The sequence below is a fragment of the Typha latifolia genome, chromosome 8 (genome assembly GCF_019914945.1).
Source record: "Typha latifolia isolate L0001 chromosome 8, TyphaL0001v2, whole genome shotgun sequence".
In the NCBI taxonomy this organism is placed as follows: Eukaryota; Viridiplantae; Streptophyta; class Magnoliopsida; order Poales; family Typhaceae; genus Typha; species Typha latifolia.
In genome coordinates this window covers 11,087,466-11,110,583 of record NC_133093.1, presented here as the reverse complement: position 1 = coordinate 11,110,583, position 23,118 = coordinate 11,087,466, and the positions used below count along the sequence as shown (strand labels likewise).

Here is a 23,118-nt window from a genome sequence, read left to right as displayed (position 1 = left end):
CTCACTGGTGGAATTTATGGATTATTTACTAGTTGGAGGATTCTTTGATGCTAAAGCTCTACCATTCTATGATAGCCTGTACTGGACATAGTACTTTAAAGCATCATAATTATATTTTCCAATTATATCTTTCTCTAAATGCTATGATGCTCAGATCCATGCTGCAACATAGGTCTGCATTCAAGCACTAATCTAGCAACAATAGTTTTATCCTAGGGTTTGCTTTTCCCTCTCTCTCTCTCTCTCTCTCTCTCTCTCTCTCTCTCTCTCTCTCTCTCTCTCTATATATATATATATATATATATAAAGAATTAAAGATCAGGAATAGATGAGCAAATTATAATCTAACTCTTTCTAATATATAAGTTTAATAATTAAATAGTATTTAAAAAAATAGATTAGGTCGAGTTTAAATCATATGTATAGCAACCCAATTACGGTCAGCCTCAGAGTATTCATTCAGAGACACTCAAATTCATTTTGGTTCTATCAAAGAATTGAATGCTGCTCTCATCTTAATAATATCCTATGATCATGACACTGCTTTCTTTTTCCTAGCAAAATCATGGCAAACTTTTATCACCCATATCAATGGAACAGTGAACATGGCATGGGTGGTGAGCCAAATTTTGCTGTAAAAGCTACCAAAAGAGAGAGAAAGGCAGAGAAACTAAGTGCATGTAATGTGTACAAAAGCTTGGACACCATAAGTACACAACTTTGTTAGCCAGCCCAAGTCACTCACACATGGGATATAGGCCTCTCAAAAGACTTTGAATAAAGGCATAAAAAGATCGATTTCCGAAATATATTTTCCCCCCCTCTTTGAAACCCATCTTTATTCACTCTTTCCAATGTAATAAAACTAAGCTGCATGTCTCTCGGTGGGGGCTCTTGACCCAGAATTCGAGCACTAATAAGAGGGGGAGAGGTGTCTTTTAGATACCATATTCCCTGCCCAAAAGGCTGAATTATTTCGAAAGAGTAACTTAGCCATGGAGGAATATTACGCAAGAGATAATAATAAAGTGATGCCTTCAGCGGGAATATCTTGAGCTGCTTGCCTTAACTAAGTCTCTTACCATATCCAAGCATTATTCTTTTTAAAGCTAGAAGAAGAAGTGAACCATGGCAACTGCTCTTGGGAGGGCTATAGACTCCATCTTCTCCACTATATATTATCCCTTTCGCCATCGCGGAGATCGATATCGGAGTAATAGAAGCAACTCCTACTACTATAGCAGCAACCACAGCAGCAGTGACACTTTCTACTACTCTCAAGGCAGCAACCATACTAGAAGGATGGGCAAGGGAAGGCCTCTCTCTTTGCAGGTATGTTTACAAGTCCTCTACTTCTCTTCTTCTCGACCGTTTCTGTTTTGAAGTTTTCTTTCAGGATTTGGAATTAATTATTAACTAGTTCATATCTTTGTCTCATATTTTCTTTTTTCTTTTTTTTTTTAATTAACACTTTGTCTCTCTTGCAGACAGTGGAGCTTAAAGTGAGGATGTGTTGCACAGGGTGCGAGAGGGTTGTCAAGCATGCTCTCTTAAAACTAAGAGGTGATAATATATATAACACAAGAATAAGTAAATATATGATATAAATTGCCATTTTTTTAAGGAGTTATTGAATATTTATAGGAGTTGACTCTGTGGAGGTGGACTTGCCAATGGAGAAGGTGACGGTGACCGGATACGTCGACCGTAACAAAGTTCTGAAGGAGGTGAGGAGGAGCGGCAAGAAGGCAGAGTTCTGGCCGAACCCCGACATCCCTCTCTACTTCACGTCGGCGAACAACTACTTCCGCGACGAGGAATCCTTCAGGGAGAGCTACAACTACTGGAGGCACGGGTACAACGGCGACAAGCACGGGCACGTTCCGGTCCCCCAACGTGGGGAGGACAAGGTCAGCAACATGTTCAACGACGATGATGTCAATGCTTGCCATGTCATGTGAGGCTAAGGTTTGTGGTAATGGTGATGATCAGTTGAGGGCTCTACTGGTTGTTATGATGTTCGTGCATCTGGGTGTAATGATGTAACGAGGGTTTGGGTTGTTTAGCTTTTGGTTTAAGTGAAGAAGTAGCTCTGCATGTGAACAGAGGTTCTCGGCATGCACTTGGAATTGAGTGGTTCTGTAGAGCATGCGGTTGGTGTGGGGTACTCCTGTGACCCTGTTGAGATCTTTCTTTCCCTATGCTATGATGGATGCACTTGTTGGTACCTAAAAAGGATCTGGAATCAAGGAACATGTAGGTGTAGACTTAATATATGTGAAGTCCTTTCAAGAAACTTATCTAATTAATAGATAAGAATTGTAAAGCGGAAAAGTAGTAAAAATCTCTTAAATATTATATGACAAAGGGAGCAAGATTAAGCCAGATAGATATGAGTATTCAGATATCAAATTCTTTAGGATGCATTGAAGAGTGTATTTTGAACAGCAACAAATTTTGACATACATGCAAAAGATTATAGGTATGCGATCAATGAAAAAAGAACAGAGCATCGAGTATGAGCAAATTGTGGTGCATTTATACCCACACAAAATAGTCTTTTACAGGGTTCAGCTTCACGTAGTTTCGCTCTTTACATAATAAAATGAACAAACCCTCACTGTGGAGAGAGATAAAAGGTCCAGAGTGTGAAAGCAACTCCCGACGAGCAGCAAGGCAAGCACTGGCTCCGTCATTACAAGTACTTTGATGAGAAGCCAGACGAGTATCACTATTGCAACAGAAAAAGAACAGAGCACCAAGTATGAGCAAATTGTAATACATTTATATATATCCACACAAAATAGTCTCTTACAGGTTTCAGCTTCACATAGTCGCGCTCTTTACATAAGAAAAATAAATAAAACCTCACTGTTGAGAAAGATTAAAAGTTCCAGAGTGTGCTCATTTGAAAGCAACTACTGGCAAACGGAGAAGCAAGCAAAGAGCAATCAAGCTCCATCGTTACAAGTATTTGATGAGAAGCCAGCCTATAACGATGAGTATCACTATTGCAACAACGGATAAGAGCAAAGACATGCATGAACAGCCACCTTTTGTGCGTTTGTTCAGAACCACTAGCACTTTTTGCACCCGCTGAATCAAAATAACATAAATATTAGTCAGAAGAATTCCCTATGCTTGAAAGATGGTTAGCTTACTCAAACTCCTCTCACATAGTCAAAACTCAAATGGAATTTTTTGCAACAATACTTAATGAAGCAATAAAAGTATAAATTCACAATTTCGATGGCAATTCTAGCTTTCTTTTGGTCTTATATTAAGATTTAAGCAGAACGATACATCAGCAGTTAGGTAGTTTGAGAAGCTTTTTCTAGTGAAATTTTGGAACTGATTTCATCTTAACACCAATCAAGACGATAATGCTAGTGCAATATATGAATTCAAATAGCCAATCGCATAAATACCTGAAGCCTTGAGCCTGTTATGTCCACATGCTGGTCTAAGTCATCCTGCATTATAGAAGTTAAGGTTGTCATCATCCATAGCTGAACTAAAAAATCAAAAGGTAAAGTTATTTTCGTGCCATGAGGGTACATACAATTAATCTTGTATGCAGATCAAGTTCTTCGTTAACTGCCAAAGCGATATGCTTTGTGCTAAGTACTGTCTCCTCTAACTTACCGAGGCCCTCATCTTGCTCTGTGCAGTGTGAGAAATAGCATTAAGCATCAAGAGAAAGTTGAGTATTAATAAAGTGCAAAACAAATCAAGTACCTTTTATAGTCTGCCTCTGTAAACCAACAATACCATGATTATCCAAACCTGCAGTTCGGCTTAACTCATCGACTGCTTTATTACTTTGTCCAAGTAAGTCTTCCCTAAATTTGACAAATAGATTTGCTTATATTCATATAAACACTGGTTATCTAACAAAAGGCGTTTTAATAATTCCTGTCAACAGTTAGCTCACAATAGAACGCAAGAATAAAAAGACATCCAGGTAATGCAACCATAAAATTATGTTGTAGTACAACTGCAAGAGATGAGATGTCATTTCAGAGGTTGACACGCCGTAGAGACAAACCTGTTGGCAAAGTTTGACATATTTAATGTAGAGGCCATCTGTTTAGATTTAGATCTCAAATTGGAAACCATATCTTGACGCTTATGCAACTCCTTGTCCGTGCTGCGAAAACCAGAGGTTGGTAGAAACATTGAGGTTTAGAACTTTAAGCAAATAAGGTATATATACACACACACAAACAAATATAAGTGTGTGTATATATAGGGTCACAAACAGCAAGTATTCAATGATAGAACTCTAATTATTTGTTCCCTGATTTAAGGGAAAAAGTGAAAAGCTAGAACAGAGAAGTAACAGCAATATCAGCTTGTTAAAAGATAGTAGAAGTGTTATCACTTCTGGCAGAGTAGTAAGCTAAAACAGAGACAGCATACATTGGTTGATTACTAGGAAGCTTAAACAGAAGGGCCTCCAAGCTATCGAGTCTAGCACCAAGAATTGTTATCTTTCTTCGAATTGCAGATGTATGACGTTGTGTATCTGTACCAGATGATGGCAAAGAACCTCTTTCAGAGATCATGGCGCTAACATCATCAGCAAGCCTGGAAGCCTCGTTGAACTCCCTCATCCATGAATCCGCCATTACTGCAGAGAAAATGCACCAATATTAGATTCTTTAAGTTAGATTACTTGCTTAAAACTTTTACTGAGCAAAAATCGAATCTTAAGACACTTGTGTAACTAAGAAAAGTAAGTAGAAGAATTAGATTTCATCACGAGCAAGATATCATGTTGTACAGAGGTAAAAATGCTAGAATATATAATTTTGATTTCACGCTACTGAAATGTGATAACACAAGAAAAGAGGACCTGCAAAATTAGATATGTGTGATGCAGGAAGCAGGATCCATTCGCATGCAGCAAGTGGGGGAAAAAAACAAATTCATTTTTAGAAGATTCAAATCCATAAGCTACCAAAAAACTTTCCTTCACAGTTTGGCTAATAACAACCTCCCAATAGGAATAAACTTCATTTAACACCAATATAAGGAAGTGAAAAAATGCAAACACGCTTTTCTATATTCCCAATATCCACAAACCTTCTTTTTATACTTACCCAGAAAATTAGAGAATATGATCATACTTTATTATATCACAACTGTCTTCCAAGCAATTACAACTTGAATTTAAGTAATGATTAAAAAGGCCAAACTTTCTTTCGAGTTTGCCTGAACTTTTCTGCTTCTTTTGAATCAATTGTCACCAATAACACGATGATCAACCATCTAAATAGACCGCGATAAATTTCTTTCCGAAATATTTCTAGTTTCTTTTCATTCTCCATTATTCCTCTTCTAATGATCATTCAGCCTAATCTCAACTCGCCATACATTTGATTCGAGATCAACCATGAAACCAACGATCCCAAACATCGAATTATTGATTCCTAAAACCCTAATCTTAGTCCCAATTTTACCAAAACTCCTTTGATCTAATAAACCAATTAAAATATCAGAAACAACGGAATAACCCTAAATTACTAACCATACCAACTAATCAATAATATTCCAAAAAAGAAACAAGAACTATTGAATTGTATCAAGAAACTTCTTGTAAAACAAAAGGAGAAGAAGCGATTGGCAGTATACAACTTACAGATATCAATAGAACGAGAAAATAAGAAGAGAAGAAGAATTGAAGCATGAATTGAGAACCTTTTTCGGTTGAGAAGGAGCAACAGAGGACGGATTCCTCTTCCCCTTTTTCGTTTGCTTTCCCTCTTCTATACCCTTTTCGTATCGGAGAGACGTGATAACTAAGTCGGCTTTCGTGTTTGTCTTGCTCGGATTTATATTAGAAGCTTCTAGTTTCAATGGTTTATCAAATAATAAGTCTTAGAACTTCATCAATGAAAAATAATTAAAATATTGTCACATAATTTTTGTATTTTGTTACTCCTCATTCCATCTTTCAATCCAAGTTATGTGCACAAATCCAAATGACATTTAATTAGAATTAATATCACACTACACTCCTCGAAAATTTTAAGGTATAATTTAACCTTTGCCCCGATAATTTTTTTTATATATTTTAAATAATTCAGGGAGCAAATTGCTTGTCTTTATACTTCCTGAGACATATATATATATATATATATAATTCCAGATAAAATATAGGGGATTTCTATTAGCGTAAATTTTAATTATCTTTACCCCGTGTGATTTAGAATAATATTAAACAATTAATTTTTTCATTCTAAATTGTTATAATTTCTATATGAGTATTAATTTTTTACCCATAGTTTTAAGATGATTAAAAAATTTCATCCATATTCAAAAGAGAGGTTTATTATGATAATTAAGATTTGAGCTTGTAATCTTAGATGTATAAGATAAAAGATGTTGAAAGTGCATTTATTTTAAAGTTTTAACAATATGATAATAATAAGTAAATTTAATAACGAAGAAGGACAATTAAGAAATTTTAATATGCAAATGGTGGGAAAAATTCTCCCCAATAATTATTTTTAAAATTTTTTCGATAAAACAAATTAGCAAGTTTCACATAGTCTGAAAACCAAGTTCATCAACCATATTTATAAGGGGGCAAAGTGATAAATGGAAGTTTATAAAGGGTGCAATTTGTAATTTACCCTTTCTATTATTACACGGCTATGTATGAACCAACCATTACAAAAGGTTTACACCATAACTAAGACAGCACACACCTCATACCCTTTAATTAGTTTAATTAACAACCCTACAATTCAAACGTATCTCCCCACTGCTTCCCGTTAGCACACCAATCTGGCCCATCTTAACCATTGCCGCAGCGAACTTAGCCTTCCAAAGCATCCCATTGAAGGCGTTCCCCCTCACTCCGGCTGCAGTCGAGGTGTTCGACAAAAGGACTTGGTCAGATGTAAACAGTCCACGGCTCGCCAAAATGTTGGCGTAGTAGTTCGAATCAAATGTGTTTGGGCTACGAGGGTCCATTGGGACAACCAGGCTGGTGTCGTTGCTGCTCTGTGGGCATTGCTGCGCCAATTGGGTGGCGTATGTTGGATTTAAGCTCGGGTCTTGGCTCACACTGGCGTTGAAGTCGTAGAGTCTACTGTCGAAGGAGCCGCAGTGAGAACGGCCGATGGTATGTGCACCTGAGACATGGACAGAGATTGAGTACTCATGGTGAACCTAAATTAAAAGGTGGGCTTGATGTAAGTAGGAAATTCCTACACCCTGGCTCAAGCTCGGTTCATTATTAGGTTACATTAAACTTGGCTTAAATTTAGATGAGTCAAACTCGATCAGTTTTCCTAGGTTCAAAATTAATTTCCCTGCGAGGTAGACATAGGAATATTACATTAGTATATCAATCGCATGCATACAACAGTCTTGACGACTAGAGTGAATGTGATGTGTGTGATTTGTACACATCCAGATTATGGTCACAAATTGATTACATCCCTAGTCTACAATTAACTCTTACCAGAGAGAGTGACCATTTCATCCTGGGAGAGCCCCTTGTCGGCAAAGTTTTGAGTGAGTTGGCTGACATCAAAAGTTGGAGCTGGGAGATTGGAGAATGTTTCTGATGCCAATGAGACGCTTCCATCTCTTCTTCCAGCTTGTACCTGATATGTTCTACCTCCAGTCTGTTCATTTAAAGAAAGAAATAAAGAAAAGAAAAGTGCATAAGAGTACATCATACATCACTTAAGATGTTTTAATTAGTATATAAGACTAGATTTAGGACTAATTACCAGGACAACACTATCCCTGGCTGCAAAGGCGAGTATGTCAGCACAGGAGACAACTCCTTTGCATGCAGCTTCCAGCCTCGTCTTCACACTGTCGATGACTTCAAACCCGTGAAGGCTGGGATTGTTGATTGGAGAATCCTTCTCTGCAGTGTTTGTCGAGTTTGAGTCAATGAGTACAGACCCATCACAACCCTAAAGGCAAATTATATAGCCAAAAAGTAAAGGTTAAAAAACTTATCAAACAATTATAGGAGTAAATAAATGATTAACTGATGGATTCTTATATAATTACCCTAACAAAGCAATCATGGAAGTGCATCCTTAGAAGTCCTGCAGCCAGACTCACATTACTAGAAATGGCCTTCCTGACCTCATCCATCACAATTAACTCAGCCTGAGGACAAGTGCTCTGGTAGAACCCCACTTGAAGCTGAGACTCTACATGCACAATAATCAAGCACAAACACACCACCAAAGCTAATGTTGTAGCTTTCACTAACCCCATTCCTCTCTCTCTCTCTCTTCTCTCTCTCTCTCTCTCTCTCTCTCTCTCTCTCTCTCTCTCTCTCTCTCTCTCTCTCTCTCTCTTATCTCTTCTAACTCCCTCTTCTATAAGTAAACTAGAGCACAATGTTACATCTATATATATATACAAGTCAATTATATAAAAAGGACTAGTTAGGCAAGTTATCACTTAGGGGGCGGTAGATACGATATGGAGAACAGGCTGGAATTCATGAGTGGGTCTTGAGAAGTCCATCTTTTGGCAAAAGTTTACTGGAGGAAGGGGAGAGGGAGATGGTGAAGAAGAGATCAAACAAGGCACGTCAATGTCGGTAGAGCCCTCCACCAAATGCATGCTGCATGCTCTCTGAGCATTACGAGATTAAAAATAACAATGGAAGTCAGGAGGGCACTTATGGATGCAATACATGCATACAATTCGATGATTTGAGCACACATATATAATATATTACATTGTATGTATAGTAGTGGCTGCGGGGATATAGTGGTTTGACGAGCTTGGTCATGGAGAGCTGACCAAATTAAGGTGGCAAAATTGGAGTGGATAGCTAAGACCTTTTTTTTAATCTTTTGATGTACATAATCTATTTGACATATAGCACTTACATTGCTTAGTATGTGGTGGGCGGCTTAATTTGGAGATGGTCATGTGGCAATGTGGCATAGATAGTGCCGTCGATGGGAACAAGATCATCCACTCTAATTAATTAAAGCCTCTAATTAAGTTAGAGACTCTCAAGTGGAATCAAGTGGAATAACGCAGATTGACACTTTGCTTTTCTTAGTAGTGCTATCTACTTTAGTTTAAGTGTGTGACTATGTCAAATGATTGCCATTCTATTCTCCCTCTCTTTTTATGTATGAAGTTATAATTCGAGACTTTGTGCTTTTCTTTATTAATTTGATGATTCCTATCATACTCAAAAGCGAATGTAGAAGAGTCGCACAATTAGAGCTGGCAAGATCAGAGCCTCAAATATGCGCGTTAAGAAAGACGTCCATATTTCAAACATCATTTTATTGTTTGCATTTGGATAAATAGACACTCGGTGATCATCAGAAAAACCTCTCCACCCTCAGTTGATAACCCTACAGTTGGAACGGATCTCCCCGTTGCTTCCGGTGAGCATGCCGATCTGGCCCATCTTAACCATGGCCGCGGCGAACTTGGACTTCCACCGCGCCTCATTGGAGGCGTTCTCCCTGACCTTGGCCGCAGTGGCGGCGGTCGAGGCAAGCGTGTGATCCGAAGTGAACAGCCCACGGTTCACCAGGATGCTGGAGTAGTAGCTCGAGTCAAACGTGGTGGGGCTTCGAGGGTCCATGGGGACGACCCCGTTGCTATTTTGCGGGCACTGCTGCTTGAGTTGGATAGCGTAGGTTGGATCCAAGCTCGGGTCTTGGCTCACTGTGGAGTTGAAGGAGTAGAGCCTGCTGCTGAAGGAGTTGCACTGGGACACGCCTACAGTATGTGCACCTGATCGAGGAGCCAAAGTAAATTAACAGTAATTTAAACTTAGGAGTCACAATTAAACCAATGTAATCATAACATATCTCAACCTCCCAATTATATTTCTTGTTATCTTACCAGAGAGAGTGATCATCTCGTCTTGGGAGAGCCCTTTGGCTGCGAAGCTTTGAGTGAGTTGGTCGAGATTAAAGGAAGGAGGTGGGAGATTACCGAATGTTTCTGAGGCTAATGATACCCTTCCATCTCTTCTCCCAGATGGCACCTGATAACTGAACCCACCTGTCTGCTCACATATAACTTTCACTCAAATTTACAGTTCACACCCTCTTTTTTTAAAAAAAATAACATAATATTCCATCTTGATTTTATGAAATTATTCTCCTCTCATTTTTTTTTCTTTTAACAGGATTAATTTGTAGGCAAGGGTTTTTAGGAATATTACCAGAGCAACACTATCCCTAGCAGCGAAGGCGAGTATATCAGCACAGGAGACCACTCCCGGGCAAGCAGCTTCCAGTCTTGCCTTGGCTCTGTCAATAACTTCGAACCCAAAAAGACTAGTGTTGATCGGAGAGTCCTTCTCGGCGCTGTTCGACGCAGTCGAGTCGATCAGAACCGACCCATCACACCCCTATCAATATTCACAATTACAAACAGAGATAAGATCTGTCAAAATTTTAGAATATTAGAGGATCGGATTTGTAAATTAAACAGTGATAGTGTATGGTTTTTATCCATAATTATCCACACCCTAACGAAGCAGTCGTGGAAGTGCATCCTGATGAGCCCCGGCGCGACGCCGGCGTTATTCGCGATCGCCTTCCTGACCTCGTCCCTGACGATCAGCTCGGCCTGGGGGCATGTTCCAAAATAGAACCCTATCCGAATCCTTATCACTATCTGACCCTCGATCTCTCTACTACTCAAGCAGAAGACCACCAAGAAAGCTAACAATACTTCTTTCCTAAGCCCCATTCTCTCCCTCTCTCTCTCTCTCACACACACACACACAGACACAAGCACACTCTGTAGTCCTCTTCTTCCACCTCAATATATATATATATATATATATATACATATGAGTAACGAGCAATGGTCTCGTGGTTATCAATTAGATAAAGCAATTTGCATATGGGAACACGGGGAAAAGTCATGGAAACAATTGGGTAGCCAGCATAGGAAAAGGCCATTTTGGCAAAATACAAGTTGGGCTCCATGGCGTTATAGGAACAAAGATCAAGTGGAGAAAGGAAATGGAGAGGAAAGAGATGAAACGAGGTGGATTTGTACTGGAGGAGGCACTAAACTATTAGCCAAGGGTGTGATCGAGCGATGAGGAGATTAAACTAACCAATGGAGACGAAAATGGTTGGCTGTCACGGTTGCATAGTGCCAAAGATGGCATGCGGTTTTGTAGGCCATACGTTGAAGAAGTTGCATCTTCTCACAAGCTCCGCACATGGAATTAGAGTTCGGTGCATGCATGGCAGGATAAACAGGAGCTATCGTTATTCTTTCTTTTATGAATTTTTGCACATCGATCGATCCGAACGCTATCAAGGCTGGTAGACAAACATGATTAATACATTAACGCACATTTGGATAAATCAAACAGGATCGGCGTCCATTGCCACTAGGGTATTAATTATGGTGATGGAGTTATGCATAGTACAGTGGCAGAAGATCATATTGATTGGACGAGTTTGGTCATGCAGATATGACCAAATTATAGGCGAAGTTGGAATGTGAGATGTTAGCTAAAGGTTAAAAGCATGGACTTTTATCGACATAAGGCGACTGCTATCGGACAATAAGATTGGGGCACTCTTTGTTGGACTCGATGTTCTTCAATGATTCAAAACTTAAGCCTCAATAGACGGCAGGAATCACGCCAGCGTGTGAGAAGTCGACGTATTTTATTTCGTTTCCATTTGTCAACTTCTTTTCTTTTGTATTTTTTCACAAAGAGGCCGTGTTGGATAAGCATTATACCTGTCTGACACTGAAGAGTATCAGATAGTCTACAGTCCTGTAATCGATATATTTGGCAGCATATAATGGAATGCCAAACAAGTATCCGACGTATCTTAATGCTTACTGACACCTAGTGCATATGAACAAGATCCGGCAAATCAATTACCGTGTGAAATTCTTATAATATGAACTCCTAAGAACCGTGGAAGATGCCAGCTGAGGGAAGAAATCTTATGGTCACGAAATGGCTGCATGTGCCCATTTCACTTCTTGAATATAAATAGTCTTATTCTAAAATAAATCTTCTTATTTTAGTATAATAACTAAACAGCTACTTAATTCTGGTACAGTAATTCATCGTTCTCTTCCATCTTATTTTATACAATTCTTTAAAAATAATTTAATATTAACTCATAATTACTATTTTATTTTTTGATTAAATAATTTTTAATTACACATCACTTTAACTATAATTGAGATTATCCTCTCTCTCCCTCTTTTTTTTTTTTTAATATCACTCATCTTAGCTACAATGAGATTTTCTCTATCCTCTATTTCTTCTCTTAAATATTAGTCTATTTTACTTATAGTTGAGATTCAGTCTTTTTTTTTCTTAAACTTAAAAAATTATTCAAAAAATTATTTTAAGAAAATTAAGCCTGCACTCTTACAAAATAACTTCACACTGCATAGATATTTTCTTGTAATATTTGAAAATATTATTAAAGTACAAGGTTAATTTTGGCAGTGTAGACTTATAACTATGTATTGGTCTAAAATTACCTTATATTATATAGCTATTTTCCCTATAATATTTAAAAATATTATATTATATAGCTATTTTCCCTATAATATTTAAAAATATTATTGTAGTACATAATTTTTTTTTCGTAGCGTGAGCTTGTAAGAATATAGTGCAGAGTTGTAATTCCGCACTAATTGAAAATTATCTCCCAATGTATAATTATTTTCTTTTAGTGAGAATATATAAAATATTTTAATTCTGCAAATATAATAGAAAATATTATAATTTTAAATGAATATATATTATTACTATATCTTTACATTCAATTAAGAGTATTTTTATTATTTAATATAAAACATCATAAATTTTCAAATATTTTTTAATACTTTAATATCAACTTTATATCATATCAAATAAATTATTTCTTCTTATGCTAACATTAAATTAAATATTAAAATAACTTAATTCTCTTTTTCTGATATTAAAAATTAAAATATTTATTCTAGAATAGACAATAAGAAAGCTGTGTTAAACGTGAAAAATAGTGGATGTTTACAAAGTACCTCAAGCATATTTTCCCTCATACAAATTTAAACAATAAATAATTAATGCCTAGACAACGATTCACTCGTACGAAAAATAGCCCTCCCCTTTCACAGAAGGCTCCCATTGAGCCGAGGTCAGAAATAACTAAATGAATACAGTATAAATTACTATTACAATACTAACTAGAGCAATAACAATAACAAAACTACTAGCCATCAGGATAACACCGATTGAGAAGCTCGAGAAGAAGAACAGCTGCGGAGTCCTTGGCTTTCTTAACACTAGGCATGGGATCCCCAACGCACTCATCAGTCCATCCGCGATCAGATGTGTTAACACGCACTGCATAGACGAATCTTTTAGCATGGGCAGGGCCCCCTTCGTTGACACATCGGTATTGGGGCATTGGCCACTGCCTTCTCAGACAGATGTCATTAAGGGTCTGTCTCGTGAACATCTGAACTCCATTCTTCTTCTCTCCATTTTTCTCTGTATCCCTCTTTGATGCATCCTCTTTCTCCTTCAAGACGACGAGGGCATTCCTTGCGGCCAATTTCTGCGCCATTTTCTTCTGTGGGTTCTGAGCTACACCAATCTGCACGCCGTCGATGAAAACTTCGACAGTAGCTATGTTGCCTGTCCGTGTTGCTTTATACTCTAAACCCTCTGCCTGCTGCTGGCATCGCTCTTGGAGCTCCCTCACTGGATGCATTGGAAGAGTCTCTGGAGTCACCATCGGATGCAGCAAAGGTTGGAATACCTGATAGCAGAAGTATAAGGAAATATTAATTGCAAACTTTTAGGGAGATCTGTTGCAAGCTTTCTGATTAAGTCATTGCTGTAGAACTCAGGATTACCTTCCAGACTACTGAAGTATCACGTGCACTGTCAAGGAAAATTGCACCAGCAATAGACTCTACAATGTCTCCAAGAACTTTCGGAGCCTTACAGTCTCCAAGACCAAAAGAGTTGAAGCCTGGTTTCAGTAGCTCTTCTTGAACATCCTTCACAAAGTCCCGAATCTTCAAAGAGAACCAAAAAGAAACGGTTCAGACAAATTTTCTATAAAAATGAATCATAGATTGTAAAATAAAAGTGCAAACCTGTGCCTCCAGTGCACTTGACCCATGACGAAGATGCATGTGCAGCTTGTGTTTCACTGCAACCCGCGCAAAGTTCTCATTATTTACGGCTGCTGCTCGCAAGTCTGTGAGTCGGCCAGGAGGCAAGTTGGTGTATGTAAAAAATAAATGCCTCGTAATCAAATGATCCAATACAGCATCACCAACAAATTCGAGACGTTGGTAACAGGAAACACCGGATGATGGCCTTGAAGCATGTGTAATGGCTTCAACTAGCAAGCCTCTGTCTTCGAACTTGATATTCAGTGCCCCTTCAAGTGCATCAAAGTCGATACTTCTCATTATGCTTTCGGGTATGTTGTAAGGCTTTGGTGAAGGAATATCTTGAGAATCCAACTCCACTTGAATCCCAATCCACTTCATAAGGTGGTTTGCAGCATTTTTCCCACCTTCGACATAATAGACTCCAATAAGCGCTTCAACAACATCTGCTAAAGTTTTGCTAGACAGAACCCTATAGCAGCTAGAATCACCCTCGATTTCACCATCTTCTCGGATATTGTCGATGAAATCATCAAAGAAATCCTTTTCTACTTCAGTCTCAACAACAGGAGATTCCTCATCAAAAATGGAGGATTCTGATTCTTTGCTGTCTTCATCAAAAACAGGAAGCACTCCTGGAGCAGCCCATCTCGAGGGGGCAAAACGATCTGCTTGTATATAAGATTGAAGCCCTCTATTTAGGGCATATTGATATAAAACCATATTGCTCACCATTTGTTGCCTCATTCTGGTCAGCTGTCCCTCGTGTTTTTGGGGATATTTTAGGAAAAGAAACCTGCTAACAACCCACTTCAAATATGCATCACCCAACAGCTCTGCTCTTTCATAGCAGAAAGTCTCCTGACATGAAGCAGCAGTCAAGGCTTCTAATATCTGCGGGAGAATATGCTCTCAATTAGACTAGACAAGCAGATAAGAAGCAAACGAATGGTTTCTAACACCTAAGGCACAACATAAGAGGAATAAACATAACCGCAGATGACCAGATGTTCTCTTAAGATAGTATAAAAGGCATGGAGAAGAAAAACGATTGTGTAGGAGGTACCTTTGCAGCAGGGACAGGATATTTGATGGTATCCTTCAGCTGAACTGCAAGAAGCATGCTCTCCACTCTTCTCATTATTGAGGGCAGTCTTTGAGCACCACGAACAAGGGCTCCAGAGAGTGGATGAACAAGACAGAGTTCAGGTGGTAAAAATACATAATATGTTTTGTCCAGGTTTTCTGCAGATTCACCTTCTCGTGCTGTGAGTGGAAAACCAACTTTTATAAGAAAGGAGCATAAGGGAAAAATAAGAGACATATGGATGGATATTGCTACCCTCAGAATGCTCAAATCTAGGGGAGAGAAGATTCTTGCAATATGAAACACCACGTCCTCGTATGAGAGGCTGCTTCTTGTAAATTAACTCTACCCCGTATCTGCAAGTCAGGAAAAGGAAATGAGATGTAAAAGTAAAACACTATATAGTCTGACAGCCATAGCCACAGCATGCTATCATAATAGAATCCCAATGTTCAAGTTATAGAGCGGTAACAGCTTCATATATAGATGTCCAACTAAGAAATAATCATCTTACTTCTGCCGGTAGTAATCAGCATATGAGCTGTATTCTAGCGGCCCTAGGTAGCCCTCCTTCCTCGGGAATGAATTCTCTGCATTCATATCAAACCGAATTGAGTCCACATAGAACCTTTTCCCTGAATGTGCTGCAGTTACAATTTTCCCAACAAGATCTTTCACATCCATACAAGAATCTGCCATAAATAATTTGCCTCGAGTAAGATAAACATCATCAGTGCATCCTATAGTATCACGGCTGGGGACTAATCCAGAAGCTTTCACAACATCAAATTCCGCAACAGCTCCCCTGATACCATATGTAGGATGAGCTTTCTGGCCAACAGCCATACAATGACGCAATTTTCCAAATCCATACTCCCTCCTATCTCCACCAAGTGTTCGCTCATTGGTACCAAGGTGAACATCAGGGCGTGCTCTCTGAAGTGGATTCATCCATGCATCAGCCTTCACTATGTTCTCGATCAAAGTCCAGTCAATTTCTTTTGCAGAATGAAGACAGCTTTCAGCTAAAAGTGGGACAAAAAGATATCCTTTTGCAGGATCCCATGGAGTAGTCGAGGGATCAACATCAACATCAAGCACAATGCTCATGAGTCTAACATGAAAGCTCTTCAGCAAAAGAAGCTAAACAGAAAGTATAAAAAATGATGAATATGAATATCAGAAAAAGTTGCCATTCATATGATTATATATGCTAAAAATATTGACAGGGCAACTAACCTGAGTTTCCTTTATCTCTAGTTGACCCCGGTAGACGAGAGATGCCTTTGTTATCATTGTTCTAGCAACAAAGAGATCCATCGTCATCGATAAAACCTGCAAATAACTTGTATGAGAGATTCATATCAAAATCTCCAGATTCAAATGTGTTAAATGATGGTTCAATATACCTCTGCATCCAGCTCATTGCCAAAAAGGACAGCAAAATCCGAAACTTGTGTAAGAAATGGATCCTTAGAAGTCCCAACGTTAACACAGTTTACAGCATAAATATGCAGTTTAAACAATTGAGAATCATGACAGCCATCTCTTCCAGATAAAATCCACTCCCCCTATGATCACAGAAGAAACTCTCGGAGGCTCAGATAATTTCTAACCAAAAATCTCACAATAATCAGAAATAATGGTAAAAGGTTACATCTTCAGGGAAAAGTATTGCATATTGCTATCAAATAGAATATTGCCTTGCCAATAAGAAGTCATCTAACAAGAAAGAGGGGAAACACCAAAGGTTCCGAAACGCGGTATCAGGATCGAGATCAGCCTTCCGGAAAAACAAAATACGACTCGTATCGGCTGTATCGATCGCTCATATCGAATTGAACTATTTTTTAATTAAGTAAAATCATAAATATTATTTTAAAATGCAGAAAAATTTATAAAGACTTAGAAAAAATGATAATAAAATAAGAAAATAAAAATTACTTACATATGAAGCCTAAAATTTTTAAAATGTATTATCTTAAAAAAAATCCTATCTCTCTTCCTCCTCTCTTACTGCCACAAGCCAAATTTTATTTTATTTTCTCTCTCTCTCTCGTATTGGGCAAGATCAGCCGATCCCGACTCGATATTGATCGGGTATCGGCTTAGGATCGGGATCAGTTGAAACTGAGTTCCATGGAAAAACCTATTCTATGACTATGCTTGTGGAATCAAAGGGAACTTACCAAAAATTATTCGATAATCCAAAGAGTAGCTTAAAACAGCACTATTTGCTAATTGTGGTATACATGTACATCTGTGGCTCTATGTGCATAAGCATGCAGACTTCTCTCAGTATTAACTCATCATAGACAAAAACTTTACAGAACTCAAAGAAAACAGAAAATGGCTAAAAAGAATGTACAAACAAAGATGTCAGACCATCATTTGGCTTAGCTTTTTCCCGCAAGGCTATGGTAAATGTAGGGGCATGAATTTGCTATAGAAATCAAATCATTAAAGTGAATTAATTTCTTTTAAATCCATAGCTTAGTCAAATAACGTGACATTTGCCACAGAGAACTGTCTTATTGCAATTCATTTAGGAGCTTCAAACAAACATTAGCATTGTGAAAAAGTTGACAGTATAAAATGAACTCACCTGCAGAACTTCTGCCACACCTTCAGGATAGAACTCTCTATGTCGTGCTGTTCCTGGAAGAGGATCACCTTCATCATTCGGCCCAACTTGTTCACCTTCCTCCCCACTTCCCTTATCAGGCAAAAGCATGTCTGTAAATGCCCCCATCTCATGTAGCTTCTTACAAGCAGCCAAGCATACAGCCTGCACAATAAAGATAACATGGGTTCACTATCATTCTAATGTTAACTATGCCACATTACATCACCGAGAGACATTTTTTATTTCTGATTTTTTAAGGCATCATACTTGCTGTGCTAAGCGCATTGAACTGCATACAGGACCTTCAAGCTTCTCAAATGGAGCATTACAAGGTAGCTGAAGCTTGCATGAATATTCAGTTGAGCCCCCCGGCCTCTCATGTCTTTCCATAATGAACTCGGGACGAAGTATTGAATATCTAATAAAAAGCAAATAATTCATAAATATGAAACCAAAGTTTGTCATGTGAGAAGAGACAATATATTAAGATCTAATAAAAAGCAAATAATTCATAAATATGAAACCAAAGTTTGTCATGTGATAAGACAATATACTAAGATCCCAACAAAAGCAAGTACCTGTCACTCGGTAGTTGGGAACAGTAAAAATGGATGAGCCCGACAGCAGAATTCAAACTGACAACAGCACCTGTTGATTCCACCTGATACATTGAACCAGGTAATATATCCACAGGAGTTAACCTAGGAGTATCTTTAAGATGACTGAGATCTGTTCTTTCTATAGCTTCTTTTCTCAATGTTTCCTCACTATTACGGGCATTCCTCAAGAAAGTTTCATGTGACAAATTTCCCCTGACAGCACATCAACTTAGTTTAGCAAAGCAAGACATTAGTAACAATACAAACAAGCTGCCTCAAATTCCAATCATGTACCTTTCAAGCATCAATATGTAGTCAGATCCAGGCTTTCGTGCACGACCTCTAGATTGGATATAGGCCAAAACAGTTTTTGCAAGGTCAAAACGAATAACTACATTGCACTGCCGAATATCAAGTCCTTCCTCAGCAACACTGGTAGCTACTAATAAAGTAACCTGAACGTTTGATGCAAAAAAATTACTCCTGCAACTTATCAGTTACAGTGCTTCTACACTAAAGAAGTCAACACATGCTAAAACTTCACTTAAAACATGTAAATTCTGTGATGTTAATCAGACTTGAAAAGTTAAGTCATAAATCAAGAGAGGAACAGAAAAACATACCCGACCATCACGAAATTTAGCAATTGTGTCCTGCATTTGGCATGTGCGCATCTCCTGATTATTGTTGTGTCCTATTAAACTTGCACATTTGATGAAACTTAGAGATGGAAGCTCTGTGAAGACCTGGATATGTATAAAAGTTAAATTAAAGTTATTCAAGCTCATTACAAAAAAAAAAATCTTTTCAAAATGCAGCATACACGAACAATAAAAATCTTAAAAATTTAACCTTGGGAAGAACTAGTGCAGTAACAACTCGCTCCACAAAAATGATAGCACGGAAATCCTCTGTCTGTTGGTACTTAAGAAGTATTTTAATCAAAGCCTGCACCTTAGGAGTAACTTTTCCATCTGCCACAGCAGCTCCAATGATGACATCCACATGTTCACCACCAGAAACAGCTACAAGAGTGTATCATAATGCAAACAAAGTCAGATGAAGTTATGCAAAATTGAAAGAGAACATCACCATTGCTCAAGCAATATAACTTAAAAGACTAATCTAGATAGCAGACATGAAACTTGGATATCATCTGCTTTCAGAAGATGAGCACATGGCAGCACTGACCATGACTGTTTGGCAGCTCTCCCTCCTCAAGTTCTTCTATGCTATGGCTGTCACCATTGCATGTATCTGCAACATTGGTATCATTTTCAGTGGGAGCAGCTCCCTCAGATAGCTGACACTGCAATAAAGTAACAACTTTCTTCAAATATGATTCTTGGAACTTGACATCAAGTTGGTAATTTGCCCTCTCATCATTCTGCAAAGCTGTCAAAAATGACAGTGCAACCTGAAAACAGTTTTACGAGAGCTGTTAAAAATGATGATATGGTAATAAGGTTTTCCTACCTGATTACTTGGCACAATTGAGTACCTTATAGGAGCACCATTGACCTAGTTCACCCAAGGCATAATTTATAGCTCTCAACTTCTGAATCAAATTAGCTGCACCATCACTTTCAGTTCTTTCAGAAACACCATACACCAGGCGCAGCTCATCTCTTGATCCAGCATCTCTAGCTCCCATGAACTGCCACTTGCTTCTTCTAGAGCTAGAAAGTGCAGCTTCTTCAACAGCAACTTCCATTTGTTTAATTTTCTCATGCAGGGACCACAGAGTAGCTGCCTTATCATATTGGACAACAATTTCTAGAGGCATAGGGACATGTTTCTCCAGTTCCTTTCGATCTTTAACTGTACAAACTATAGAATCTAGTTTGCTCTCAAGATTCCGGATCTTGATTGCACAGTCCTCTTGGCTAGAAACACCTGCACCGAGAAAAATTGATACTTTGTATTAACAAGATACAAGAAACCTAAAATTGTGAAAAAAGAATATCAGTAGGGCTAGCAGAGAAAGGAAACAAATGGAAATAAAATTATGCAAGAGAAACTACAAAGGACCATACCCTTCAAATTGACAGGAGAAGCCGTCATACCAAAAACAGCTGGCCTTTTATCCTTCGACGTTGTATGATAGAATTCAGACATCACTAAAGAATATGGATGTTTTTTTACAGCATGATGGCACTCATCCAAAATTAGAAGATGGATAGCTTCCATTTTAATTATACTGTGCCTGAGGATGTTTAGTAAAATTTGAGCTGTCATAACTAATACCTGCAAAGAAGGACTCATTTTTAATGCAAAATATCTTGTTCGATGAAGTATGAAGGTCTCTTGCTGTTTCTCAAAAAGATAATAAAAAAATAGCACCATATGCATCAACATTTTTTCATACTTCAGTCCAAAATTTCACTAGGAAAATGTCCTCAGCTGAACTTGCAAACTCAGCTATAGAGGAAACTGATGGAAGAAAATGAACCAAGTTTATTATACACAAAAACCACAAAAAAAGGAATGAATGAACTCACACTAGGTGGATGACTTTTCTCTTTCTAATTACAGAAAAACGTAGTTTGTTGGCTGGAAGCCAATCTGATAAGATATCCTATGCAGTTTATCTTGCACATAAGACCCTCCAACAAACAACGCCAGTTTCTCTCACATACTTAAAGAAGCACACCATAGTTGCAAAGTCATTTTCCTTTGGTGAACTATTCAAACCACATAAAATTATTCGTGGAGGAACTAAAAAAGTAAGCAGTTGATTCCATCTTCTCCTAAATTATCCATCCAATTTCGAGTAAAGACTTATTTACATCTACAGGACTGAGAATGCAGAGAAATAGTCATTGCAGAAACATATATCTACCTAGTAATCTAGAAGCAAGAAAATGAATAAAAAAGAATTGGTTGAAAAAAGAAATACTTGCCTGTTTAGATTCGAATTCACGTTGCCACCGCCGAGCATCCCAGAAATCTTGGCCCATCTCCCCGCAATAATGTCCGACTCTATAACCAGTCCTCTCCCGAATGACCTCCGCTTGCTGTAATGGATTCCCTCCCTCAGCAACAATATACCAAAATATAAAAAATATTCTATAGATATTGAATTAGTACCTGGTAAACAAGAGGAACTTTTGGCACCAAGAAGATGGCCAGCATCTTCCTGCTCTCCTTGAGCAATTGCTCAGAGATGCTCTTGATGAGGAGCACCGCGATGAGTGTCTTCCCCGCCCCTGTCTCCAAAAATGCAATCGTATTCCTCCTCTTGGCTTGCTCCAACACTTCAAGCTGGTATTGCCTCACCTGCTCCTCCACCGGCTTCTCCTTCCTCTCCTCCTCCTCCTCCTCCTCCTCCGCCTTCTTCTCGGAATTTGCCCTAGACCTCTCCAGGCTGTCCTGTTTTGCCCTCTTCCCCTCCCTGTCATATTCCGACTCCCAAGAACCGACGCGAAACACCACCTTCCCGGACTTGTTGTCCCTTTCCCAATACCCCCTGCTCTCCCTCCTATCCCCACCGCCATCCCTTTCTCTCTTCCGGCCCCAATCACCATCCCGCCTCCTCCGATCACCGCAATCCTCCCCCCGGTCGCGCGCAAACCTCCGCCAGTTATGCCTTCCTCCTCTCTCCTCCTTCATCCTCTTCCCATTCCTCCAATGCCCATTCAATGAGCTTCCATCTCTCTTAGAAACAGAATTACCCCTCTTGCTACTATCCAAAGACTCCACCTTTCCATTCACAGTACAATTCACAACCGCCGAATTCTCTGCCGCAGCCACCTCCTCCTTCGAATCCTCGATCTTGGGCTGCGGTGGAGGTGGTGGATGTGGCGGAGCTGGGTTTTGCTCAGAGTTGATGCTCTCGAGAATGCGATCGATCTCGGAGAGGAACCCATCGTCGCAGCCGTTGTCGAATGCGGGGAGCAAGGAAGGGTCAAAGTCGGCGGCGCTGCCAAAGTCGATGCCGACCAAGCGGTCGTCCTCGCAGGCGTCGAACCAGTAGGAGGTCGAGTGGCTTCCATTAACCGCCGGGTCGTCTCCCATATCTGCCACAACTTTCAAGTAACTAGGAAGAGTAATAAAAGAGGAGTGGAAGAGTAGAAAAGTGACTTCCTTTCTTCTTCTTCTTATTCTTCTTCTTCTTCTTCTTCTTCTACGGAGGAGTAGGAGGAGAGGGAGGAGGAGGAGAGAGAGAAGAGCGGTGATATACCGTACGAATCACGCAAGAATTGAGGAGAGAAACTGAAAATATAACGGAGGTCGAGATATTATTCGCGAGATGAAGATTCGATCGGTGTATCAACGCGACTCTCTCTCTCTCCCTTCTCTTCGCTTCTTATCTCGATTTCTTTGGGATGGATTCTTGAGAGAGATTGGAGCAGGGGGGAAGAGCAAAAGGAGAGGAGAAAGGGAGGAATCGGAGATAGGTGGGGGCAGATTCGAGTTTATTTCGAGTGGAATAGAGAGAGAGACGGGTGGGTGGGCGGTTTTATTTTAAGACCATTTAGGTTTAGAGGCGGTTTTGGTCGCACGTGTGGGGATGGGGTGGTTTAGTTTAACTGCTGCGAGGGAGTTCGGTGGATTGCTCGTGTAAGTAGTTCGGTTGCGTTCACACGGGAGAAGGGGAGGAATGGGCTTCGTGAGTAGATTAGTAACTGTTCCCGGCCAGTCGAGGTGTCCGGACTCGGAACTTTGAT

General features: G+C 39.1%; 5 protein-coding genes across 5 annotated transcripts; 1 reads left to right on the top strand and 4 right to left on the bottom strand.

The window, feature by feature from the left end:
- The first annotated feature begins 896 nt into the window (after positions 1-896).
- Positions 897-2,385, top strand: LOC140793859 (heavy metal-associated isoprenylated plant protein 44-like). Its single transcript, XM_073145607.1, has 3 exons — positions 897-1,332; positions 1,488-1,563; positions 1,645-2,385. The coding sequence occupies exons 1-3, from the start codon at positions 1,129-1,131 to the stop codon at positions 1,959-1,961; spliced, it is 597 nt and encodes a 198-aa protein (XP_073001708.1). The 5' UTR covers positions 897-1,128; the 3' UTR covers positions 1,962-2,385.
- Positions 2,386-2,765: 380 nt separating this feature from the next.
- On the bottom strand, positions 2,766-5,871 carry LOC140794303 (syntaxin-52-like). Its single transcript, XM_073146287.1, has 7 exons — positions 5,704-5,871; positions 4,423-4,633; positions 4,049-4,150; positions 3,739-3,842; positions 3,563-3,663; positions 3,429-3,473; positions 2,766-3,096 (listed from the first exon to the last, which is right to left on the bottom strand). Exons 2-7 carry the CDS (start codon positions 4,629-4,631, stop codon positions 2,965-2,967), a joined length of 693 nt encoding a protein of 230 aa, XP_073002388.1. The 5' UTR covers positions 4,632-4,633; positions 5,704-5,871; the 3' UTR covers positions 2,766-2,964.
- A 688-nt stretch (positions 5,872-6,559) lies between these two features.
- LOC140793869 (peroxidase 5-like) lies at positions 6,560-8,367 on the bottom strand. The gene is made up of 4 exons (XM_073145622.1): positions 8,044-8,367; positions 7,752-7,943; positions 7,478-7,643; positions 6,560-7,145 (listed from the first exon to the last, which is right to left on the bottom strand). The coding sequence occupies exons 1-4, from the start codon at positions 8,254-8,256 to the stop codon at positions 6,736-6,738; spliced, it is 981 nt and encodes a 326-aa protein (XP_073001723.1). The 5' UTR covers positions 8,257-8,367; the 3' UTR covers positions 6,560-6,735.
- Positions 8,368-9,279: 912 nt separating this feature from the next.
- LOC140794329 (peroxidase 5-like) lies at positions 9,280-11,360 on the bottom strand. Its single transcript, XM_073146335.1, has 4 exons — positions 10,498-11,360; positions 10,190-10,378; positions 9,865-10,030; positions 9,280-9,753 (listed from the first exon to the last, which is right to left on the bottom strand). Exons 1-4 carry the CDS (start codon positions 10,720-10,722, stop codon positions 9,353-9,355), a joined length of 981 nt encoding a protein of 326 aa, XP_073002436.1. The 5' UTR covers positions 10,723-11,360; the 3' UTR covers positions 9,280-9,352.
- Positions 11,361-12,974: 1,614 nt separating this feature from the next.
- Positions 12,975-22,882, bottom strand: LOC140793836 (endoribonuclease Dicer homolog 1). Its single transcript, XM_073145574.1, has 19 exons — positions 21,539-22,882; positions 21,352-21,465; positions 20,485-20,695; positions 19,950-20,344; positions 19,640-19,865; positions 19,301-19,473; positions 19,072-19,194; positions 18,743-18,903; positions 18,428-18,661; positions 18,117-18,267; positions 17,829-18,011; positions 16,633-16,794; positions 16,463-16,558; positions 15,738-16,366; positions 15,479-15,579; positions 15,203-15,402; positions 14,116-15,030; positions 13,870-14,034; positions 12,975-13,772 (listed from the first exon to the last, which is right to left on the bottom strand). Exons 1-19 carry the CDS (start codon positions 22,463-22,465, stop codon positions 13,221-13,223), a joined length of 5,718 nt encoding a protein of 1,905 aa, XP_073001675.1. The 5' UTR covers positions 22,466-22,882; the 3' UTR covers positions 12,975-13,220.
- Positions 22,883-23,118: the final 236 nt, after the last annotated feature.

What these genes read in the sequence shown, in the direction of transcription:
- LOC140793859 (XM_073145607.1), top strand. Translation starts at nt 1,129, where the DNA reads ATGGCAACTGCTCTTGGGAGGGCTATAGACTCCATCTTCTCCACTATA. An exon ending in GAAGGCCTCTCTCTTTGCAG is followed by an intron (nt 1,333 to 1,487) that starts GTATGTTTACAA and finishes TCTCTCTTGCAG; the next exon opens with ACAGTGGAGCTTAAAGTGAG. An exon ending in TGCTCTCTTAAAACTAAGAG is followed by an intron (nt 1,564 to 1,644) that starts GTGATAATATAT and finishes GAATATTTATAG; the next exon opens with GAGTTGACTCTGTGGAGGTG.
- LOC140794303 (XM_073146287.1), bottom strand. Translation starts at nt 4,631, where the DNA reads ATGGCGGATTCATGGATGAGGGAGTTCAACGAGGCTTCCAGGCTTGCT. An exon ending in ATGTCAAACTTTGCCAACAG is followed by an intron (nt 3,843 to 4,048) that starts GTTTGTCTCTAC and finishes TGTCAAATTTAG; the next exon opens with GGAAGACTTACTTGGACAAA. An exon ending in TAACAGGCTCAAGGCTTCAG is followed by an intron (nt 3,097 to 3,428) that starts GTATTTATGCGA and finishes ATTTTGATTCAG; the next exon opens with CGGGTGCAAAAAGTGCTAGT.
- LOC140793869 (XM_073145622.1), bottom strand. Translation starts at nt 8,256, where the DNA reads ATGGGGTTAGTGAAAGCTACAACATTAGCTTTGGTGGTGTGTTTGTGC. An exon ending in TCCATGATTGCTTTGTTAGG is followed by an intron (nt 7,944 to 8,043) that starts GTAATTATATAA and finishes ATTTGCCTTTAG; the next exon opens with GGTTGTGATGGGTCTGTACT. An exon ending in TGAAATGGTCACTCTCTCTG is followed by an intron (nt 7,146 to 7,477) that starts GTAAGAGTTAAT and finishes TCCATGTCTCAG; the next exon opens with GTGCACATACCATCGGCCGT.
- LOC140794329 (XM_073146335.1), bottom strand. Translation starts at nt 10,722, where the DNA reads ATGGGGCTTAGGAAAGAAGTATTGTTAGCTTTCTTGGTGGTCTTCTGC. An exon ending in TCCACGACTGCTTCGTTAGG is followed by an intron (nt 10,379 to 10,497) that starts GTGTGGATAATT and finishes GAATATTGATAG; the next exon opens with GGGTGTGATGGGTCGGTTCT. An exon ending in CTAGGGATAGTGTTGCTCTG is followed by an intron (nt 10,031 to 10,189) that starts GTAATATTCCTA and finishes ATATGTGAGCAG; the next exon opens with ACAGGTGGGTTCAGTTATCA.
- LOC140793836 (XM_073145574.1), bottom strand. Translation starts at nt 22,465, where the DNA reads ATGGGAGACGACCCGGCGGTTAATGGAAGCCACTCGACCTCCTACTGG. An exon ending in GTGTGGCAGAAGTTCTGCAG is followed by an intron (nt 16,795 to 17,828) that starts GTGAGTTCATTT and finishes CTGTGATCATAG; the next exon opens with GGGGAGTGGATTTTATCTGG. An exon ending in TAGAGATAAAGGAAACTCAG is followed by an intron (nt 16,367 to 16,462) that starts GTTAGTTGCCCT and finishes CTTTCTGTTTAG; the next exon opens with CTTCTTTTGCTGAAGAGCTT.